The following is a 23,724-nucleotide window of genomic DNA, read 5'->3' as shown; positions in this document are numbered from 1 at the left end:
CTAGAAAGACAGAACAGCAGAAGAGCCCAAAATAGGCCTCAGTCGAGGACTGGATCCACACACACCCTTCCTCCCTCCCTGGCCCATTATTTTCTTGGCAAACACCCCATAGCCCCACCTCGAGAACCAGGCTCAGAGTTGAGAAGCCTTTGCCCTAGTCCAAGGCCAATAGCAAGCCCTGGCCACAGCGAGGAGATTTAAGGTCAGCCGTCGGGCCCCAAGTGACCGAGGCCTCTAGAGGTGTGGCGCCCACTCACCCTACCATGCCAGCTGGCTGAGGGCCCAGGGTCTACAGGAAAGGTATGACGGGATGGTAGGAGGGGATTAAGCTCACTGGAAGAACCAGGAAGGGGGCTGGGCAGAAGAAGGGTGTGGAAAAGGACGATTTAAGAGTGGGGACCCCCCCATTTGCCCTGGCACACACAAGAGCTCCAGAACATTCTTGCAGAATACTGGGTCGCAGGTGAGAAGTGCCTCCCAAGAGAGGGCTCTGAGGGCTCTGACTCCATCTCTGGGGATCTCTTCCGGGGCTTTTGTGTCTCAGCTGGGCTGTCATCTGCCCTCCCTCGGGTCCTGTCAGGAGCAGGGCTGTCACTCTCTCTTTCTCCCATTCATCCCTCCATTTTATTCCCTATTTCCTTCTTCTTCTCAACTTGACAGACAGCAATATCATGTGGTGGTTCTAATACATGTCTTTTAGGAACCTTTATTCTGCAGTATAACTCTGGGAGGTTTCAGGTTTTTGGTTTGGTTTTTTTTGTTGTTGTTGTTTTGTTTTGTTTTGTTTTGGAGTTGTCTGGTTTGATTTGATTTGAGCCTGTTTGTTTGGGGGTTATTATTGTTTTTATTTGAAGGGGTTGTTTGGGTTTTGTTTGGTTTGGTTTTGAGGCATAGCCCTTGACTGGCTGGAAACCCACTATATTAGGGAAGGCTAGCCTCAAGCCTTTAGGGATCGTCCTGCTTCGGCCTCCCCAGGACTGGATTGCAGGCATGCAGCTCTATGTTTGGCCTGTCGGTTTCTTGGTGCGTATCTCTGAGCTAGGTAGAGTTGTGCATGCCTGCAATCCCAACACTCAAGAGGCTGGGGCTGGGGGATTGGCATGAATCTAAAGCCAGCATGGGCTACAGAGTAAGAGCCTATCTTACTAGACCAGCAAAAAAAAAGTGTGTGTATCGTCTCTTCAACGCCATCTCTCTTCTGTCTGTCTGTCTGTCTGCTGTCTATCTGTCTCTCTCTCTCCCTCATCTGTCAGTCTCTCTCCTGTGACTTTACCTCTAGGTCTTCATTTGTCTGTATCTGTCTATTGTTATTTCTCTTTGTGAGAGTCAGTGCTTTGATAGATGGTTTAAGATAAACAGATGACAGATAGATAGATAAATAGATAGATAGATAGATAGATAGATAGATAGATAGATAGACAATACAGCTACATGAACAGATAAGATATGGATTCTGCTGTTTCCCATTTCATCACCTGTGTATTCCTTACCTCTGTTTCTTTGGTAGCTGTCTGTCTCCGCATTCCTTTCTCACGTTGACACCTTGGCAATCTGCCGGTGTCTTCAAGCACCCTTCTCCCCTTTTCGCTCCTCCTCCCCTCCCTCTTAGCCCTCTGGTCTCACTCTGTGCCTCCTTCTTTCCACTACCCCCATTGCCTGGACCCTGGGGAGGAAAATTCCAGAAATATCTAAATAACACTCCCCACCTCTCCCTCCCACCCCCTCCAGGCACTGCAGCTGCCTTCAATATGGACGGTGTGAGCACAGCCATCTTGTTTCTCATCCTGGCTGTCATCTCTCTAGCCCTGACCTTCAACTCATGGGGCAAGGGCCAGCTGCCTCCAGGACCCAAACCTCTCCCCATTCTGGGAAACCTGCTGCAGTTTCGCTCCCAAGACTTGCTGACCTCACTCACCAAGGTGCAGGGGACTGGCCTTTGGGAAAAGGCCATGGGGAGGGAAAGGGGTCCCATGAGCACCAAGCCCCCTATAAACCCTCTCTTCTGCCTCCAGCTAACTAAGAAGTATGGGTCCGTGTACACAGTATACCTGGGGCCCAGGAGAGTGGTGGTCCTCAGCGGATACCAAACTGTGAAGGAGGCTCTCGTGGACAAAGGCGAGGAGTTCAGTGGCCGTGGCTCATACCCCGTCTTTTTCAACTTCACCAAGGGCAATGGTAAGCCTGTGCCCATCTCCCCCACCCTCTAGCCTTCTGCAAGCGGAGGAGGGAATCAAGGGTGAGAGACTGCCATCTCCATGACGTTCAGAGCAGCAGATCTCACTAGTGACCTCATCGAGGAGGCAGGCAAGCGGTCCTGAGGAGGGAGTGGCATCTACCCTGCCTCTAACTCCCACGCCCACCTTGAATGGAACAGCCGTACCAACCTGCTGGGTCCAACCCCATGTTCATCCCAATGCTTACTCTGTCTCAACTACGTCTTCAAATTTCCACTCCGTCAAATAGCCAAGTATTGGCCTCTGTCCCCACCTGTCTACCTCAACCCAACCCCACTCTCTATCAGGCTTACCTCCAAGCTCCCCATTTTCAAACCCCATCTCCATTTAGAGGAGGAGGAGGGGTTTCGTTTGCATGTTGTTTGAGACAGGGTCTGTCTCCACCTGTCTCTGCGCCCCTGTTCTGGGAATACAGTCATGGCCACAGCAGCAAACGTGAGTGCGGGGGATAGAACTCAGGTCCCCATGCTTGTGTGGCAAGCGCCTTACCCACAGTTCAACGAGAAACACAGGCCATCCTGAGATTGTGACACCCCAGCATGGTCAGAAATGGGTGGGGAGCTGCAGGAAACACCTGACCCATCCAGGGAGGAATTCCGGCCCCAGAGGCCCTCCTACCTGATACTTAAAATGGTGAAGTCAGGTCAGGAAGGAGCGAAAGTGTTCTAGGGCTGGGGAGATGACTGTGGGGATAAAGCACTTGCCACAGAAGCTTGAGGTTGGGAGTTCGAATCCCCAGCACTCACGTAAATGCCAAGTGGGCATAGCTGCTGTCTGTAACCCCAGCACGGGGGAGGCAGAGATAAGGGGTCCCCAGAGCTGGAGTAGCCAGGTTGGCAGACTCTGGACTCAAATGAGAGGAACTGCTTCAGTAAACAGACGGGAAGGTGATTGGAGAAGAGCAATGATACTAATAATAATAACAACAACAACATAGAGCCTGTGAGATGGTTCAGGAGGTAAGAGTGCTTGCTGTCAAGCCTGGCTGCCTGAGTTAATTCCCTGGAATCCACGTGGTAGAAAGAGAAAACTGATTCCTGCAAGCTATTCTCTGGTCTCCATGGCACACATGCACCCACACTCACACTCACACACCCACACACACTCACACTCACACACTCACACTCACACACCCACACTCACACACACATTCACACTCACACACCCACACTCACACACCCACACACCCACACCCACACACACTCACACTCACACACCCACACTCACACACACATTCACACTCACACACCCACACTCACACACCCACACACCCACACCCACACACACTCACACTCACACACCCACACTCACACACACTCACACTCACACACCCACACTCACACACACATTCACACTCACACACCCACACTCACACACCCACACTCACACACTCACACACTCACACACCCACACTCACACACTCACACACTCACACCCACACTCACACACACTCACACACCCACACTCACACACACTCACACCCACACACCCACACTCACACACCCACACTCACACACTCACACACTCACACCCACACTCACACACACTCACACACCACATTCACACACATTCACACCCACATACACTCACACGCACTCACACACACTCACACTCACACACACTCACACACCCATACACACTCACACTCACACACCCACACACTCACACACACTCACACCCACACTCACACACTCACACTCACACACTCACACCCACACTCACACTCACACACCCACACTCACACTCTCACTCACACTCACACACCCACACACTCACACACTCACACTCACACACCCACACTCACACTCACACACTCACACACACAGTAAATAAATGTAACAAATAATAATAATGAAAGCAAAAGTGAAAAAGAAAGCCAGGCTCGGTAACAAGCGTAATCCCAGCAGTTGGTGGGCAGAAACACAGGAATCTCCACAAATTTAAGCCCAGCCTGGTCTACATGATGAGTTCCAGGCCAGCCAGGGCTACATAGGAAGACACTGTCAGGAACAAAAGTAGGCCGGGCAGTGGTGGCGCTCGCCTTTAATCCCAGCACTCTGGAGGCAGAGTCAGGTGGATCTCTGTGAGTTCGAGAGCAGCCTGGTCTACAGAGTGAGTTCCAGGACAGCCTCCAAAGCCACAGAGAAACCCTGTCTCGAAAAATCCAGAAACAAAAGAAAAAAGAACAAAAGTAAAAAGTGAAAGGAGAATTTGAGAGTTGGCTCTGTGACAGAGTACTTGCCTGATGCCTGTGTGGTCCTTGGTTCAATTAACCCTAGGACCAAAAATCAAAAAGCAGGGGGAAGAGATTGACCATGGAGGGTTGTGCAAAAGCTCAGAGACCAGGTTTGTTCTGCGGTGACTTCCTTGTGTCTGGTATTTACTTTGTCCTGCTTATCTCTCTTATTTGTGGACTCAGTAATCAATAAGCAACCACTGACAATACCAAGATCAAGTGGCGTGAGATACAGGTCTTCGCCTGCCTTTCTGATAGCCCAAAGCCGCCAAGCCAGGTCTTTTCCAGTGAACATGGAGGCATGGTGATGAGGAGGCCTAGCCCCAAGGGTCGGGAAGGGTTTGCTGGAAGAATCAGGGTAGAGTCTAAACCGAATCCTCCTCCGGCAGGCATCAGGAAGAGATGGTGGCTGTGGTTCGGGATGGGTTGACTGGCAGTTGAGGCTGCCATTCTCCTTCCTCTTCCCAGGCATTGCCTTCTCCAATGGAGAACGCTGGAAGGCCCTCAGAAGGTTCTCGGTCCAAATCCTGCGGAACTTTGGGATGGGAAAAAGGAGCATCGAGGAGCGGATCCTGGAAGAGGGCAGCTTTCTGATAGAGGTGCTACGGAAAACGGAAGGTCAGACCACACCCCGGGATCAGACCACACCCCGGGATCAGACCACACCCCGGGATTGCCTCCGTCCTACTCAGAGGTTCCAGAGCCTGGGTGTGAACAGAAACTCCTGGGGGCCTCTCACTCTGTCCCTAGTGGGAACTGTCCCTCCTGGGGGTTAATGGACAAGGGGTTAGGGTCACGGCGCTGTTGTGTTGTCTATAGCGTTCGGGGCCCAGCTTGTGTGTTCCTAGTGGGTAACGATGATGTCATTCTCAAAGACTCGACACAGGTCTGGAGAGGTGGTTCAGCAATTAGGACCAGTTGTTCATGCAGAGGACCCAGGTTCAATTCTCGCCACCTACACGGTGGTTCAACACCACATATAACTCCCATTCCAGGGAATTCAGTGCCCTCTTCTGACTTCCACAGGCATCAGGCGTGCATATGGGGCCTATACATACACTCAGGCAAAACACTGGCACACAAAACAAACTGGATAAATCTAATTTAAAATGTTGGTTAAAAAAAAAAAAAGCAGGAGGACCAGGAGTCCAAGATCATCCTTGGCTAAGTAGTGAGTTTGAAACCAGCCTAGGTTACATGAGACCCTGACTCAAAAATAAAAATAAAAACAAAAATAAATGACAGGGGGCGAAGGGGAAGCATGTTACAGAGGACTTGAGCTCAGTTCCTGCACCACTTCCAGCTCCAGGGGGGCCAACACCTGCTGTGTCTCTCTGAGCACATACACACAGAAAGACACACACAAACATATGCATAGCTAAAAACTAAAGTAAATAAATGGGTTTTTTTCTAATTTTATTTCTCAAGATGTTTATAATTACTTCACTTTTAATTTCAAAATAGAGCCCATACATATTAATTCACCCTAGACCCTGAATAACCTCTAGCATACATTCACATATACCAGGTACTTTCTGTTTTTCAGACACCCCACAGGAACAATCTATCTTTGGGCATTTCCTGTTGACTTCATGTGGTTCACCCCTCTATTCATTAGTTATGTTACTATTTAAAAGAAAAAAATATTGAAGAAAGAAAACACAACCACCACAAAACTGGGGGCATGACACGGTGGTAGAGCCCCTGCCTAGAATCCCCCAGTGAGGGGCTGGGAGTGTGGCTCAGTGGTAGAGCCCCTGCCTAGAATCCCCCAGTGAGGGGCTGGGAGTGTGGCTCAGTGGTAGAGCCCCTGCCTAGAATCCACAGAAACCGTCTGGGGACTTGGCACAGGGGTGAAGTACTTGCCTAGTGTGCACAAGACTTCCGTTCCATCTCAGCACTACAAAGTACTAACAAAATCAGAGTTGCCTATGGCACCAAGATTCTCGGGTATGGTTATCGCTTTGAAAACTCATTAGCACTCAGAAGGCTGAGACAGGAGGATAGTGAATTCAAAGCCAGTCTAACACATCAAGGTCCTGGGGGAGAAAGAAAATTGCATGAGCCGATGAAGTCTCCTTATCTGCCCCCATTTTACAGAAGGACATAAGATGAGGAATGCTGAAATTGCAACATTTTCCTTGCTTTCCGAATCTTACTGGCTTTGGAGAAAATAATCATGATAATATAGCATATGATGAGGAAGGGACTGCATGTGATGTGAGTGAAATCATAACTGCTTGTGTTGGTTTCTTAGTGCTCTGACATGTTGCCACAATGGCACCAGTGAAATGGCTTGACAAAACCATTCACTGCCTAGCGTGAGTTCAGTCCCAAAACCCACATTCGCATCATCACACACAAATACAGAAGCTTAATATAACACAAATTCTTTAGGTTTTTTTTTGTTTGCTTACTTGCTTGTTTGTTTTAGCTAGGTTGTCACTCTGTAACCCAGGCTGGCCTCGGACTCATAGCAATTCTCCTGCCTCAGTCTCCAGTGTGCTTGGATTAAAGGTGTGAGACACCACACCCAGCCAGGTTCATTCTCTTACACGGTTCTATAGGTCTGAAGTACACAACTGGATGCTCTCTTGTGCTCTCTCTGTCTCTCTCCCTCCGTCTCTATCCCTCTCCGTCTCCCTCCCTCCTTCTCCCTCCCTCCCTCTCCCTCTCCCTCTTCCTCCCTCCCTCCCTCTCCTCTCTTTCTTTCTTCTTCCTCTTCCTTCTTTTCTCCATCAACACACTTTTTATTTTTCGAGACAGGGTTTCTCTGTGCAGCCCTGGCTGTCCTGGCACTCTGTAGACCAGGCTGGCCTCGAACTCACAGAGATCCACCTGCCTCGGCCTCTGCAGTGCTGGGATTAAAGGTGTGTGCCACCCCCGCCTGGCTAACACAGTTTGTTTTACACCCATTTAACTCTTATTCGTAAGGACCTTCCAGGGGTCCACCCAGGTGATTCAGATAACTTTCCTATGACAAAATTAATTTTTTAGATTTTTTAAGATCTTTTTAATGATGTGTCTGGGGAGGGGGGGGTTATGTGCCAGTGAATGCAACTGCCTGGGGAGGCCAAAGGCCTTGGATCTCCCTGGAGATAAGAAACATCTTTGAGCTGCCCGACACAGGTACTAGAAACTGAACTCATGTCCTTTGCAAGAGCAATACATATCCCAGACCACTGAGCCACTTCCCCAGCCCCTACCGCAAAATTCTTAATAACATTACATCTAAAGTAAGATTCTGGGAGTGGGGATTTGGACACCTATGATGTCCATTGGTGGCCCCAAAATGGCTAAGGCCTCAGCTATGAATTTCCCAGTTACACATTACCTGATTCTTCATAACGGCTCCATGAGGAGGGGACTGTCACCAAGCCCATTTTACAGATGAGAACTGAGGTTCAGAGAAAGGGAAGACATAAAGACTAAGTTCACACCAGAACTGAAGCAAAGTGTACCTCCAGATCCCACTTTCTGGACCGTGCCCTTCCGTCTTAGACGTTGTGCTGAAATATGGGGTTGGTTTGTTTGTTTTCAGAACAGAAACTCTGTCGCCCAGGCTGGCCTGGAACTCATAGTGAACCTCCTGCCTCAGCTTTCCCAAGTGCTGGGATTCCAGGCCTGCACTGCCAGACCTAGCATGTGTTGCTTTTATTGTATCCCATAGTATGTTTGGCTGTTAGCTGATTCGAGGCTGACTCTATGTTTGTGGTCTGCACTGGGGTAAGGTTGTGGTTGTCCTCAGGCATTATGTGTGGGACTACACTGTGTAGTCTGCTGAGACCCAGTGTTGACTTACTGTGTGTCACCTCTTCTGTGGCCTGGCTGTGTGTCTCATGATGTCACAGTGCGTTCTGCGCTATCCAGTGAGCTGCCATGAATTACCGCTGTGTGCTGTGAGGCAGGGGGATGGAGCCGTAGGCTGCCATCACGAGGCAGGACATTGTGACTGTGTCTGGGGATGTTTGTGGGCTGACTGTGTTGGCATGTGTTTTGTTTGTCTAGTTGGTTTGGAGTGTTTTGTTTCTTTCGTGGAGACGAGGCCCAGGGATGACCAGGAACCCCTGATTCCTGCCTCCAGCTCCCAAGAGTTGAAATTGCAGATGTCAACCACTGTAACCAAATGTCATTTTGTTTTTAATTTAGGATTTATTTGTGTGTACATGTGTTTATTCGAGTGTATGGCAAGTATGGGGGGCGGGGTGCCCTCAGAGGCCAGAAGGACGGGCCAGGTGCCCTGGAGGCAGGCAGTTACAGGCAATTGCTAACCGCCTGATGTAGTCTGCCTGAGTCAAAGCTGCAGTCCCCAACTGTCTGATTTTTTAGACAACTTTGAGCGTATAGCCCAGGCTGAACTTAAACTTGCCGCCATCCTCCTGCCTCAGCCTCTCCCCTGGAGTTTCAGGTGCTTGCTGCCCTTGCAGACTCTTTGGCTATACTTCCTGTTGGTTTTGTGAGCAAATGTTTGTTAGGATACCTAGTGATGGCGTGTGCTGTTCTGCGGGAAGTGTCATGTGTCCAAGAACAACCCGTCCTTGTGTTGTAGGTAGTCTTGTTCTGAAGGATATGGTGAGTTCTCTGTGGCGGGTGACATTGCCAAATACTTTGGAAGTGTTGTCATATTGCATGCTGAGCGGCCACATGTGAGTGTTCTGGACTGCAGGACACAGTGTCATGGGTGGGTGAGCACTGAGTAAATGGGAGTTGTGGCAGCGCTTGGTCTGGCTGTTGCAAATGTCGCATTGCCAAAGCTGGACGCTGACCCACTCCGCCTGTGCCCTCAGGCAAGCCCTTCGACCCTGTGTTTATCCTGAGCCGATCAGTGTCCAACATCATCTGCTCTGTCATCTTTGGAAGCCGCTTTGACTATGATGATGAGCGTCTGCTCACCATCATCCGGTTTATCAACGACAACTTCCAGATAATGAGCAGCCCCTGGGGTGAGGTCAGTACTCAGAGGTCAGCCCGATGCGGGGAGGGGGTGTCCACAGGGTCCAACCATGGAGAAAGCAGCTGCAGGGGCTGGTGAGGTCAAACGTGCCTGTCATCTCGGCACTAAGGAGGTTGAGGCTGGAGGATTGCTGTGTGTTCCAGATCAGCCTGGACTAACTAGGGAGAGCCCCACCAGGCAGACCATGTCTCAGAAAAATAACTGAGTAAAACCAACAGAGAAGAGATTTAACTGACCCGTCCTGCCCCCATTCTTACTTTATAATCCCACCCGCAGCTGCTCAGTCCACCCGTCCTCCTCCACCCTGCTCCCCCTCCACCTGCCCTCCTCCACCCGTCCTCCTCCACCCTGCTCCTCCTCCATCCGTCCTCCTCCATCCGTCCTCCTCCATCTGTCCTCCCCCACCCTGCTCCTCCCTCCCACTCTCTTTCCACCCTTCAGAACCCGGCTGCCCCAGCCAAGACCCAGTCAAAGCCTATGTGATCTGCTTGCCTGACTTAGCTCAGGAGCCCCCAATCACACACCCTGCTGAGTGGCTGGCTTCACGAAGCCCCTCCAACTCTGGTCCCCAGATGTACAACATCTTCCCGAGTCTCCTGGACTGGGTGCCAGGGCCGCACAGACGCATGTTCCGGAACTTTCGAGGCATGAAAGAGCTCATCGCCCGCAGCGTCCGTGAACACCAGGAATCCCTAGATCCTAACTCTCCCCGGGACTTCATCGATTGCTTCCTCACAAAGATGGCACAGGTAGCCACGAGATAAAAATCCTCCCTGTGGGCTGGTTCAAACCCCTCCTGCTGCTGCCCTGGGACCTCAAACCTGCAGGTACATCAGCTTGGGCAGGATCCAGGCACTTACCCGGGAGGGGAAGTTGTGGCACCCGGCCCTGCTGAACTGCTGCCCAGAGCCACTGCCAATTAACAAACCATTAAGCTGTTGTGGTTTGTCAAGTTGTTCACCAAGGGCCCCTTTGAGTCTCTCCCTTGAATTCCTCTGCTCCCACAAAGAGAAGTCAGCTCAAGAGAGGGACACGACTGGTCCGTAGCAGGCGAGCGGGTCACACAGGCTCCAAAGTAGAGGATTCCCCCAGACCCCGGCTCATAGCCCCACTCTTCGACCCGGACAGGAGAAGAAAGACCCGCTGAGCCACTTCCAAATGGACACCCTGCTGATGACCACACACAACCTGCTGTTCGGTGGCACGGAGACCGTGGGTACCACGATGCGCCATGCCTTCCTCATCCTCATGAAGTACCCCAAAGTGCAAGGTACAGGGGCAGCAAGGGGCCTCTCTACACTCCCCGGCTCCGCTCCCCCCCACCCCCCGCCCCCGCCCAAAGAGTCTCCCTCTACTAGCGCAGCTTCTCTTATTATACAAACCCACCGAGACGCTGACCCCAGTTTCATGGCCCTCGGGGTCCACATCCTGCGTGGTGGTCCTCCTTCAGATCATGCCTGGGTAGCTTTGGCAACGCGCGTGGCTGTCAGGACTCTGAGTCCTGTTCCCTCTGTCCTCTCAAAACCCCACCCCTGAGCGCAAGCCACGAGGCCTGCTAAAGACACGAACCTCCCCTGAACCACAAGCATGTGAACCACGCCTCCTCCCCAGGCTCCGCCCCCCTGGGTATTTCCCTGGCGTTGTGGGAGATCTCTAACACACACACACACACACACACACACACACACACACACACACACACCATCCACTTGGATCCGTGAGCCTCAAAGCCCTTTGAGAAATCAAATGAGGGTCCTGGCATCCAACCAGCCCTGAAGCCCACCTTTATAAACCCACACCCAGAAACCTTTGCAGCAACCATTATTTGCCCTCTCTCGAAAACGAATACTTGGAAACCCCAGATTAGCCCCGAACGCGCAGCAATCTTCCCGCCCCAGCTTCCCGGGTACAAGGATTACGGTCCACTGAAGGCTGCTAGGACAGCTTTGACTTGAGCCTTTCCCGGGCTCTCGCACAAACCTGTGCCGCTCCCCGCCGCTCCCCGGGAGCCATCATCCACTGCCTTCCCCTACCACCTCCAGCCCGCGTGCAGGAGGAGATCGACCGCGTGGTGGGACGCTCGCGGATGCCGTTGCTGGAGGACCGCGCGAACATGCCTTACACAGACGCCGTGATCCACGAAGTGCAGCGCTTCGCGGACGTCATCCCCATGAACCTGCCGCATCGCGTCATTCGGGACACGCCTTTCCGCGGCTTCCTGATACCCAAGGTGTGCAGGGTCCCCGAAACGACATGGGGTTACCTAGGAAGAGGTATCTCAGGCTCTTGTAATTGGCTAAACGGTACCCCTAGCCTTAGCAATCAGCTTCTCCAGAGGTGAGAAGTTGCTCGTTTCTGAAAATTTTTTAACATTTTTTTCCAAATTTTTTATTTTATTTTGTATGTGTGGGACTGGGTGTTTTACCTAAAAGTATGTCTGTACACCATATTTATGCAGTGCTCGAGGCGGGCAGAAGAGGGTGCTGTACTCTTTAGAGCTAGAGTTGAGCATCACCGTGTGGGTGCTGGACTCAAACCCAAGTCCTCCTCAAGAGCAGCCGGTTCTCTTAACACCTGAGCCATCTCTCCCCCTGTTTTTTACTTTTTTTTTTTTTGAGTCAGAAGTCTCTTGTATCCCAGGTTTGCCCAGACTCCCTATGTAACTAAGGATGAATTTGAACTCCTGGTCCTCCTGCCTCCACCTCCTGTGAGCTGGGATTACAAGCGTAGGCCACCCCACCCCAGGCTTAACCATCTTAGACTCTTAAAAACAGAGTCCTTTCCCAGAACCCCATCTCATACCAGAAGGAACTGGAATGCTATACTTGTTCCCCACCTCAAGACCCTTCCTTGGACCCCGCTCCAGAATCACCAGGGTCTGGGACTTCATCTGAACATCTCCTGAGACCAAAATGCCATTCTTGGAGGACCCCTCCCTCAGAAACCCTACATCTCTACAAAGCTCAGGGCCAAGGGCGGCCCCTCCTGTTTCTCAAACACCCAGCCCCAGCTTCTCGAACCTATCCCTAGGAACCCTGGATGGAGTCTGCACCCCACCCTGGCCTCCTTCTCAAGCCCCTACAAGCTCCCTCTTTGCAGCATGGAAACCAAAGTTTGAGGGAAACAAAACAACCCTCTTCCAGAATGGAAAGATGACTTAGCAGCTTTAAGAGCACGGGCTGCTCTTCCAGAGGACACGGATTGGATTCCCAGCATCCACATAGCAACTCACGATCTCCTTGGCCATTGCACCCATGCAGGCAAACACGCATACACGTAATTTTTAAATCCTCAGTGAGTCTACATCATTGACTCTGTCCCCTCACCCACACAGGGCACAGATGTCATCACGCTTCTTAACACCGTGCACTATGACTCCGACCAGTTCAAGACGCCTCATGAATTCAATCCCGAGCATTTTCTGGATGCCAATCAATGCTTCAAGAAGAGCCCTGCCTTCATGCCGTTTTCGGCTGGTAAGAGATGGAGTCACTGTTTTGGACTATAACCCTAACTCTACTCGCCAAGCCTTCTCGATCCCACCCCTTTCTTAGCTTTACAGGCCCAGATTTCCCTTTTCCAATTTGGCTCCTGTAACACCCAGGTGGAAACCAATTAATTAAGGAGGATTATTATCAGACTCGCCACTAGGTGGCGAGGCTGGGTCTGGTTTTCCTTAACTACCTTGCCCGGCTGGCAGTGCGGGAGGAGGAAGGGGTCGGGGAAGGGAAAAGAGAGCGGGAATCCTATTTACTCAGGGAGGAGGAAGGATAATGTCAGATAAACTACCATGTAACCTTTTGGGTGCCTCTGAGAAGGGGCAGCGGCTGAGAGTTGGGCTCCGTAGCCAGATCATACTGGATTGCAACCCAGCTGCGTCCCAGCTGTGGGAGCCTTCCAATATAGGATTTGACAGCTACTTTGGCTTCGTTTCCCGCCAACCGTTATCTTCAAGCCCACCTATCCTCCTCTGAGCGTCTGAGGGCGCAGCCCCAGACTCCTATCTCACCGTTACTCCTGGCCCCTCCCACCCGCCCAGGGCGCCGACTGTGTCTGGGGGAGCCACTGGCGCGCATGGAGCTCTTCCTATACTTCACCTCCATTCTGCAGAACTTCACGTTGCATCCGCTGGTGGAGCCCGAGGACATCGACCTGACCCCGCTTAGCTCAGGGCTGGGCAATTTGCCAAGGCCTTTCCAGCTGTGTGTGCGCGCTCGCTGAGTGCCGCACCCAGGGCCCGGTGTCCAGTGTCCCTCACATTCCCCAAACACTGGGCCTGCCACGTGTCGGTCCTTTACCCCTCCTGTCTTAAGCCTGTCTTCCAGAAGAGAGTGACACGACAAAGGGGAAATGTATGCCTTATACCCACAGAAGCTATTCTGTAATGGACCCATCATTTCCAGACTTTTTGTATCATTTCCTAATAAACATCTTGGCAATAGATTTGTACCTGACTTGGCTGAATTAATAGAAGAGAAAAACCCTTTATGGCCGCAGTTCTCTGTCTGCAGCCTGAACCACCCTTTCACAAAGGTCGCCTAAGACCATCTCCGTATCAAATATTTACATTAGAATTCATAACAGTAGCAAAATTACGGTTATGAAGCAGCAACGAAAATAATTTTATGGCTGGGGTCACCACAACATGAGGAACTGTATTAAAGGATCTCAGCGTTAGGAAGGTTGAAAACCACTGCTTTGCGGTGAGGAAGAGGTCTTGGATGCCTGAAGAATGGGAGACACGCTCTCCTTAAGCCCCGCCCATCCTAAGCTCCGCCTACCCTAAACCCCTCCTGGAGTCGCGGGTTACAAAATTGAAGACTTGTCTGAACTACAGATTGAGTTCAAAGCCAGATTAACTAGACCTTGTCTCTTGGTTAAGTTTTTGAAAGTGTTGAAGATATAGCTCACTGATGTTCCTTGCCCTTGGTCCGGTCTCCAGTACAGCAAACAGAAACGGAGGGGGGCGGAGCTAATGTCTCTTGAAGACCAGCTGGAAAGCAAGGGATATGGGGTCCTAAGAAAAGAGAAGCAGAGAAACGAAGAAAGAAGGGAAAGGCTGCCAGGAGCGATACTAAGCCAGGGGCCTGTGGGGTTGAAGCCAGAGAAGCTGACAGGCCGAGGAACAATTACAATCGCTACACCATGCTTCCTAAGGAAAGGGTTCTAGGTGCCGCCTTTAGCCCTCCATGGAAAAAAGAAGGGCTGTTATTACCTGATCACACACCAGACTGAGTCTCAGAAAGGTGAGGTGATTTGCCCCAGACCGCGGCGTCAGAAATGAGTAGGGCTGGATCTGAACACGGTGGCAAAGGCCACAGAGATCGCTGTTCTGACCACTGCCTTTTAATAAACCAGAGGGCGCAGAGAGACACAGGAAAACATTGTCAACCGTGGGTGAGAGCGGAGAGGCCAAAACCAAAGCAGAAAACGGGGACTGGGGAGCTGCCTCAGTGTACCCGTTGCTGCTCTTCCAAATGACACTGGTTATGGCGGCTCACGGTTGTTCACTCCAGTTCCAGGGGATCTAACACCCTCTCTGGCCTCCACAGGCACATAGCCATGTATGTGGCGCACATACACTTTATAAAGTTTTCCGTTTAGTTGGTTTTTGTTGTTGTTTGTTTGTTTGCTTTGCTTTTGGGTTTTTTATTTGTTTGTTTGTTTGTTTTTCCCAGACAGGGTCTCACTGTGTAGCCCTGGCTGTCCTGGATGGAACTCAATCTGTAGACCAGGCTGGCCCCCAAAATCACAGAGATCCACCTGCCTCTTCCTCCTGAGTTCTGGGATTAAGGTGTGTGTCATTATGCCCCAATTTAAAAAGAAGACAGAGGAAGAGAGAGGGGGGGGGAGAGAGAGGAGAGAGAGGAGAGAGAGAGAGAGAGAGAGAGAGAGAGAGAGAGAGAGAGAGAGAGAGAGAGAGAGAGAGAGAGCACCCAAGAGGCAGGTAGAGGAGGAAAAAGCAAAGAAAGAGAAAAGCAGGCCTGGAAAGCCAGGCCCACAATCTGGGTGACTCCAGAGACTGCAGCAGGAGTCACTAGTCAAAGCCTGCCTGGCTACTGAGTGAGTTCGAGAGACATCCTGAGCAACATAGTGAGGTCTAGTCTCAAAAAGCAAAAGGGCTTGGAAGCTAAGCGTGGTCTTTAATCCCAGAACTCAGTAGGTAGAAACCAGCCTGGTCTACAAGAGTGAGTCCCAGCCCAAACAAGGTTACATAATAAGACCCTGCCCCACCTCTCAGGAAAAAAAACAAACAAACACAGGCTTGAAATGTTGCTCTACAGTACAGAGCTTGCCCAGAATCCCCCAGTGAGGGGCTGAGGTGTGGCTCAGTGGTAGAGCCCCTGCCTAGAATCCCCCAGTGAGGGGCTGGGGGTGTGGCTCAGTGGTAGAGCCCCTGCCTAGAATCCCCCAGTGAGGGGCTGGGGGCGTGGCTCAGTGGTAGTGCCCCTGCCTAGAATCCCCCAGTGAGGGGCAGGGAGGGGGCATAGCTCAATGGTAGCTCACTGCCTAGCATGTGCAGTGCTCTAGGATCAATTCCTAGTGCTGGAAACACAAAAGGATAAAAGGAAAGAGGAAAGATAAGAAGCATGTGTGGAAATGTTGAAATGAAGGAAGATAGACTCTCACTTCCCAGACCCCACCCCACCCCACCCCATCCCCACCCCCACCCCCACCCCCACAGGCCAATTCCTTTGCTCTGCAATTTCTCCCTCCAGGGTGGGGCTACCGTCTCAGGCACGAAGCTTCACAGCTCAGTACCGACCCTGACAACTTGACACTCTGCTGATGACAGCTTTCCTCCCAAGCTGCAGGCACAGCGAGTCTGGCTCCCAGCCACAGGCAGCACTAAGGTAGAGAGACCCGCCTTGAAAAGAGTCTCCCCAAAGCCATCAGAAGTTGGGACACGCTCTACAGAGCCTGAGGCTGGCCTGGGTGAGGCCCATAGATGATCTTGACATGGGACATTGACTTCTTAATCCCTACAGGGAGATCACAAGGCCCCGTTCAGAGCTCAAACAGGCATAAAGAAGCTTGGGGAGAGCAGACGAGGAGAAACACGTGCCAATGCAAACGAGACCGAGGCGTGGTGGTGCATCTAGAATCTTGGCACTTGGGAGGCTGAGACAAGTGGTCCTGACCTGGAGGCCAGCATGGGCTGCAAGCGTGAGTGGGGCTCACTCTCGGAAACCAGGTCTGTTGGTACAGGTCTACAACTCCAGATATGTAGGAAGCTGGGGCAGGGTCGTCACAAGTTCAAGGCCAGACTGGGCAATGCAGCGAAAGCTTGTCTCAAAACAAAAAGTAAAAAGAATGCTGATCCTTTACCTAAAATCCCCCAATGAGGGGCTAGGGGTGTGGCTCGGTGGTAGAGCCCCTGCCTAGGATCCCCCAACAAGGGGCTGGAGGGTTCAGTGTTAGAGCCCCTGCCTAGAATCCCCCAGTGAGGGGCTGGGGGTGCGGCTCAGTGGTAGAACCCCTGTCTAGAATCCCCCAGTGAGGGGCTGGGGGTGTGGCTCAGTGGCAGAGCCCCTGCCTAGAATCCCCCAACAAGGGGCTGGAGGGTTCAGTGTTAGAGCCCCTGCCTAGAATCCCCCAGTGAGGGGCTGGGGGTGTGGCTCAGTGGCAGAGCCCCTGCCTAGAATCCCCCAGTGAGGGCTAGAAGGGTGGCTCAGCTGAAAAGCACTTGCCTAAAATTAAGCAGTGAGGGGCCCAGGCATGGCACAGTGATGGAGTGCTTGCCTAGAGTTTACCAATGAGGAGATGGGTGACTAAGTAACGACACATTTGTCTATTTGTTTGGATTATGCAGGCTCTAGGTTCTGTGCCTCGAACTCACAGAGACCCTCCTGCCTCTGCCTCCAGCGTGCGGGCATTAAAGGCAAGCGCCACCACTGAACGTGCTACCTGTAAAGACCCAAAGGCTTGTTTTGTTCCTGTACGCCTTCCCCCCCCCACTTCCTCTATTGGAGGCTTCCTCCCAGATGCCTGGTCATGGACACAAGGAAGTTAGACAGAAAGTAGCGCTGAGCAGGGTCGATGCTGTGACCGACTAGGACTCGTGGTTCCAGGGCCCTGTGACTGCTTTGTGGGTGGAGTATGGAGGAAGCCCGGAGCGGAGCCTTCTGGAGGGAGTTTGGGAGACCAAAGAGCCGAGAGAAAGGCAAACAGTAATGGAGGCTGGGTGCACAAAGTTTTGCAGCAAGCTCTTGGTTTGGGGTTGTTGTTGTTTTGCTTTTCTTATATTTATTTGTTTTGTTTTAGGCACGGGTGTTTTGCCTTCGTGGGTCTGTGCGCCACGTGTGTGCCTGGTTCCCATGGAGGTCAGAAAAAGACGTCAGATCCTCTGGAACTAAAGTCATGGACCGTTATGAGCTGCCATGCCCACAGCCCTAGCAAGTTCTTTACGGCAAAGCCTGGGCTCCAGCAGCCCCCAAAAGCTAGGTTCAGCTTGGCACAGTGGTGCACGCCTTTAAGCCCAGCACTCGGGAGGCAGATGCAGGCGGATCTCTGTCAAGACGCAGCCTGGTCAACACAGTGAGTTCAGGACAGCCAGAGCTACATGTTGAGACCTTGTCTTTGGGGGGAAGGGGGGGGAGAAAGAAAAACAGGAAGGAAGGAAGGAAGGAAGGAAGGAAGGAAGGAAGGAAGGAAGGAAGCTAGGCTCAGACACCGTTCCACAGTAATGAAAGTGAGAAATTTACTCCGTGTGATTACATCGGAAAGAGGAGCAAATAAAGCCTTCACGTGTCCTTCCTCTTCGCTCATCACTGGCATACAATACTGACTTCAGGTTTAAACACAGGGGACAGGAACAGCAAAGGCCAAGCAAGGGAGAGAAAATGGGCACAATTACAGCACTATTAACTGGCCAAGGTGTGGTCCTGTTCCCCTGCCTCTGTTCTCACTCTGCAAGGCAGTCCCAAAGACGTCGGCCTCACTGTCATGCTGGACCGGAACCACCTGACACCTACGAGATGACCGATCCCGCCTGCCCCAGGCGCAGCCCTTTTGAAGGCTGATCCCTGTGGCGAGGGTGCCAAGGTGACTCGTGAAGAACGATATCCCACTATTTCAGGCAAAGTGAAGGAGACACTTGTAGGGCAACCTGGACAGTAGACGCTCTTCAGCAAGCTCCGTTTCTAAAGGTGTGTTTCCGCTTCAGAGGGGAGCTGGGCTGGAAGCCATCTGTGTCGCATCCTGTGCCCGGCTAGTTTTATGTAAACCTGACACAGGCTAAAGGTCATCTGAGAGGAGGGAGCCTCTCTTGAGAAAATGTCTCCGTAAGGTCTGGCTACAGGCAAGGCTATAGGACTTTTCTTAATCTGTGATTGAGGGGAGGGAGCCCAGCCAGTTGTGGGCAGTGCCATCCCTGGGCTGGTGGTCCTGGGTTCTGTCAGAAAGCAGGCTGAGCGAGCCAGTAAGCAGCTCTCCTCCGTGGCCTCTGCATCAGCCCCTGCTCCCGGGAGCCCACTCAGGTTGAGCTCCTCCCTTGGCTTCCCTCAATGGACTGCGGTGCTGGGTATGCCAGCCAAACAAACCCTTTCCTTTCCAAGTTGCTTTTGGTCTCGGTGTTTCCTCACAGCTACATCAGCCCTAGCTAAGATGCAGTCCATCTAAGTCTCTTTCTACCCAGACTGGAACATTTTGAATGAGGATGAATGGGCTTGGGCTGGAGAGATGGCTCAGGGCTAAGAGTACGTACTGATCTTGCAGAGGACCCAAGTTGGGTTCCCAGCACCCACGCCAGACAGCTGGCAACCTTCTGTGACTCTGGCCCCAGAGCTCTGATGTTCTCTTCTGGCGATGCAGGCACTGCACATGCATGGCATACATACCCACACACAAGTATACCCATAAATAAAAGTAAAAACAGGGCCTGGAGAGATGATGGATCAGAGGTTAAGAACACTGAGTTCAACTCCCAGCAACCACATGGTGGCTCATGACCATCTACAGTGGGATCTGATGCCCTCTTCTGGCCAGCAGGGATACATGCAGACAGAATGCTGTATACATAACAAATAAATAAACCTTTAAAACGTATATAAAGCCTGGCATTGGTGGTGCATGCCTTTAATCCCAGTACTCGGGAGGCAGAGGCAGGCGGATCTCTGTGAGTTTGAGGCATGGTCTACAGAGTGAGTTCCAGGACAGCCTCCAAAACAATACAGAGAAACCCTGTCTCGAAAAACAAACAAACAGATAAATAAATAAATAAATATAGATGACTGGATGGTGGCGGTGCATGTCTTTAATCCTAGCACTTCTCTGAGTTGGCAGATCTCTGAGTTGGAGACTAGCCTGGTCTACATAGTGAGATCCAGGATAGCCAGGGCTACACTGAGAAACCCCGTCTTGAAAAACCAAAACTAAAATAATAGTAATAATAAAATAAAAGTAAAAAATTAAAACAGACAAGTCATGGCTCCTCCTGCCTTTAATCTCAGCAATCAAGTGGTTGAGGCAGGTGGATCTCTGAGTTCAAGGCCAGCCTCATCTACACAGTGAGACCCTGTCTTTAAACAAATAAACAAAAGAATGAATAAGTATCTAGTTTTTAAAGTAATATGCTACTTTGGTGAAGGAAATTCCAGGATAGTACTAACATTCAGCCGTAGTGTGAAGACTGCACTTACTCATTTCTACAGTGGCACAAACCAAAATATATATGGCAAAAAATGTGCAGTTTGGCGAGGAAAAGAATGGGGCAGTTTATAGTCCCCTACGAGGAGGGCTCGGACAAAGCATCGGTAATTGTGGGGGATTTTTGGTTCTTGTTTTTGTTTTGTGGAGGGGGGCTTGAAATGGGGTTTCTCTGTGTAGCCCTGGCTGTCCTGGAACTCACTCTGTAGACCAGACTGGCCTCAAACTCACAGAGATCCTCCTGCCTCTGCCTCCTGAGGGCTGGGATTAAAGGCGAGCGCCACTGTCATCCAGCTACAGTTGTTAAAGAGATGAGAGCAATTAAAGAAGCCTGACTCGACAAATGGACGAACGGTGACCTGAATGTAAAACTCCACTCAGTGAAGGCTCCAGTTTGAGAAACTACACATTCATTTGACAGGAGAGCGGCTGAGGATTGAGAAGCAACCATCGGAACAAGTCTTTGCCAGGTTCAGCAGCCCAGGCACACAGAGGCCACTACAGCTGAGGGAAAGGGTGGGCAGTGTCTCATCAGCCTGACACAAGCTAGAGTTATCTGGGAAAGGGGATGTTTGCCTGAGACTTCCTCCATGAGGTTGCTGGGAGAGGGTCTGGTACTTCACCCCCACCCCGCCCGGGGAGGTTGGTCCTGGATGAGCGTGGAGAGCAAGTCAGTAAGCCGGGTTCCTCCACGGCCTCTGTTGCAGCGCCTGCTCTGACAGTCCTCAGTGAGGGCTGCGACCTGAAAAAAACCCTTTATACCCCAAGATGATTTTTATTATGGAGCTTTAGCACACCGATAAAAACCCTCACTTAGACACTATCTCGATCCGGCAGCAGAATTTGGCAGAATCAACCGTGTGGTCCTGATTCGGGAGGCATTCAGGAATACATGTGTTATGGGTTCATGGAGTCCTGCACCACGGTTCCAGAAAGCCACAGAAGGCAAGCAGTTCTTAGCAGGGTCAGACTCCCATCGAGGAGATCCCATGGGACCACTGTGTGAGGCTGAAGGGAGGAGCCCAAGTGTCTGTGGTATCTATCCCCAGGATGCTGACATGCTGCAGATATGGGGTCCAGCCCGCAGCAGGTACCAGAACTAGAGGTGAGGGACTACCACACCCTTGGAGTCCAGACGATGTCACCACAAGCTCCAGCGGTGGTTCTCAGCCTTCCTAACGACACAACCCTTTAATACAGTTCCTCATGTTGTCGTGACTCCAACCACAAAATTATTTTCATTGCTACTTCATAACTGTAATTTTGCTACTGTTATGAATTATAAAGTAAATATCTGTGTTTTCCAAAGGTCTTAGGCGGCCCCTGTGAAAGTGTCATTTTGACCCTCCAAAGGGGTCGGGACCCACAGGTTGAGAACCACTCTAGATGCTGAACATGGAGCCTCAGAATTTAGCATTTCCTTCATGGGTTTGGGTATTGTTTTGGTCCAACTTTCCCTCAATAATGCTCTCATTTCCCTACCCCAAATGGTGAATTTTAATATATACCCTTGTATATTGAAAGCATGCAAGTTGGGTTTTTAAAATATTCTCCAACACCCTTTTCTGGCTTTCCTTTCTTAAGTCGCTTCGTGTTTGGCCACCTTTGTATTTGTTCACGGCGATGAAAAAAGTAATTGGAAGAGTAGGGCAGGTGGCTCAGTGGGAAACGCTTGCCCAGAATCCACCCATGAGACCTGCAGGAGCAGTTTGGTGGTAGAGCGCTTGCCCAGAATCCACCAATGAGAACACTGTTTTAGAATGCGTAAGGCGTGGGCTGGAGAGGTGGCTTCAAGATTAAGAATGCTTGCTTGCTTCAGGAAACCTATCTGTTTCCCAGCATAATGTTGGGTGATGCATAATCGCTTGGAATGCCAGCTCTAGGAGATCTGATATCCTCTTTTGAACTCCATGTTCATCCGTACTCATGTGACACGCATGGACACACACACACATTTTAAAAATAATAATAAACTTTTTAAGATTTATATTATAGGTATGAGTGTGCGCCATGTGCATGTCTGGTGCCTGCAGAGACCAGAAGAAGGAGTCGGAACCCCTGGAATGGAATTATAGGCAGTTATGAGCTATCGTGTGGGTGCTGGGAGCCACACCTGAGTCCTCTGGAGTGCTCTTAACCGCTGATCCATATCTCTACCCTAAATCTGAGAGAGAGAGAGAGAGAGAGAGAGAGAGAGAGAGAGAGAGAGAGAGAGAGAGAGAGAGAGAGAGAGAGAGAGAGAGAGAGAGAGATTAGAGAAAGGCTGAATCAGGTAGGAAGAAGGCTGGCCTCTAACCACAGGGACCCGCCTGCCTCTGTCTCCCGAGCGCTGGGACCAAAGGCGTGCACCACCATGTCTGGCACAAATTAAGGGTTGGAAGACGCCTGCCGGCCTGCTTCTGAAGGGGTGGGAGTTCACAGGGCCCTGGCCCTCCCTGGGGGTCTGCAGGCAATTAACCGTCACTGGGAGAGGAGAGGGCGTCTTCAGTGCATCCCCACAAGTAAGCTGTCCGTGCTCCTGCCTGTGATGCTAACAACTCATTGTTTGACCAAAAAAAAAAAAAGAAATGAAAATAGAAGGACTAGCCAGGAAGAGGATGGGGGTCAGTGAGAGAGGGGTGGGACAAGAGAGCGTGGGGGGCCGGGAGAATGTGATCAAAATGCATTATACGCATGTATGTATGTATGTGTGTATATGTGTGTATGTGTGTAAGTATGTATGTGTGTAAGTATGTAAGTATGTATGTATGTAAGTATGTGTGTATATAGGTATATACGTATGTATGAATGTATGTAAGTATGTATGTATGTAAATATGCATGTAAGTATGTATGTATATAAGTATGTATGCATGTGTGTATGTATGTAAGTATGTATGTATGTAAGTATGTATGTGTGTATGTAAGTATATAAGTATGTATGTATGTAAGTATGTAAGTATGTATGTATGTATGTATGCAAGTATGTATGTATATAAGTCTGTAAGTATGTATGTAAGTATGTATGCATGTATGTATGTGTGTATGTAAGTATGTATGTGTGTAAGTATGTATGTGTGTATGTAAGTATGTATGTATGTGTGTATGTATGTATATAAGTATGTATGTATGCAAGTATGTATGTATATAAGTCTATAAGTATGTATGCAAGTATGTATGTATATAAGTCTGTAAGTATGTATGTATGTAAGTATGTATGCATGTAAGTATGTATGTGTGTATGTAAGTATGTATGTGTGTAAGTATGTATGTGTGTATGTAAGTAAGTATGTATGTAAGTATGTATGCAAGTATGTATGTATGTATGAAAATGTCACGACGAAACCTGCTAATATGTACAACATATGCTAATAAAAACTTGATTAAAGGGAGAAATTAGAATGATTTCAAGTTGAAAACAGAGTTCTAAAGAATGAATCCTGGGTTTGAACAGCTGGTACTCCAGTGTACAGCCCAACACAAGGAGAACAGGGGTCAGGAGTTGGAGAGAAACCCAGACTCTGATATAGAGAAGCCATCATTCTGACCCACGGGGGCAGGGCTGGGCAGGAAGAGCATCTCATCCTTCAGGGCGGTTAGCCCCACCCCGCCCCGCCCCTGAGTAAGGGTGTTGCCCCTCAAAAGGAGGGTGCTGCAGAGGCAGACCCCTGACGC

General features: G+C 50.5%; 1 protein-coding gene and 1 long non-coding RNA gene across 3 annotated transcripts; both read left to right on the top strand.

Moving 5' to 3' along the window:
• Window positions 1-183: 183 nt before the first annotated feature.
• Window positions 184-13,867, top strand: LOC101825629 (cytochrome P450 2F2). Of its 2 annotated transcripts, none has more exons than XM_021223328.2 (10): window positions 184-300; window positions 1,729-1,919; window positions 2,013-2,175; window positions 4,939-5,088; window positions 9,258-9,418; window positions 9,997-10,173; window positions 10,553-10,694; window positions 11,467-11,654; window positions 12,759-12,900; window positions 13,464-13,867. In XM_021223328.2, exons 2-10 carry the CDS (start codon window positions 1,749-1,751, stop codon window positions 13,643-13,645), a joined length of 1,476 nt encoding a protein of 491 aa, XP_021078987.1. In that variant the 5' UTR covers window positions 184-300; window positions 1,729-1,748; the 3' UTR covers window positions 13,646-13,867. The 2 variants fall into 2 exon arrangements, with proteins under 2 accessions (XP_021078987.1, XP_005086636.1); XM_005086579.4 differs by lacking the exon at window positions 184-300 and adding an exon at window positions 324-463.
• A 2,283-nt stretch (window positions 13,868-16,150) lies between these two features.
• Window positions 16,151-17,989, top strand: LOC121135598. The gene is made up of 3 exons (XR_005872705.1): window positions 16,151-16,278; window positions 16,414-16,619; window positions 17,690-17,989. It is a non-coding gene; the product is annotated as an uncharacterized LOC121135598 (long non-coding RNA).
• The last annotated feature ends 5,735 nt before the right edge of the window (window positions 17,990-23,724 follow it).

This window comes from Mesocricetus auratus, unplaced genomic scaffold, assembly GCF_017639785.1.
Source record: "Mesocricetus auratus isolate SY011 unplaced genomic scaffold, BCM_Maur_2.0 Super-Scaffold_100038, whole genome shotgun sequence".
NCBI classification, from domain to species: domain Eukaryota; kingdom Metazoa; phylum Chordata; class Mammalia; order Rodentia; family Cricetidae; genus Mesocricetus; species Mesocricetus auratus.
Note: the sequence above shows the minus strand (reverse complement) of the source record. Positions and strands in the feature narration are given on the sequence as shown.

Bases quoted from the DNA above. Each gene is read 5' to 3' on its own strand.
- LOC101825629 (XM_021223328.2), top strand. From the start codon at position 1,749: ATGGACGGTGTGAGCACAGCCATCTTGTTTCTCATCCTGGCTGTCATC. The intron at 9,419-9,996 runs GTCAGTACTCAG...TCTGGTCCCCAG, and splicing joins TGAGCAGCCCCTGGGGTGAG to ATGTACAACATCTTCCCGAG. The intron at 10,695-11,466 runs GTACAGGGGCAG...TACCACCTCCAG, and splicing joins GAAGTACCCCAAAGTGCAAG to CCCGCGTGCAGGAGGAGATC.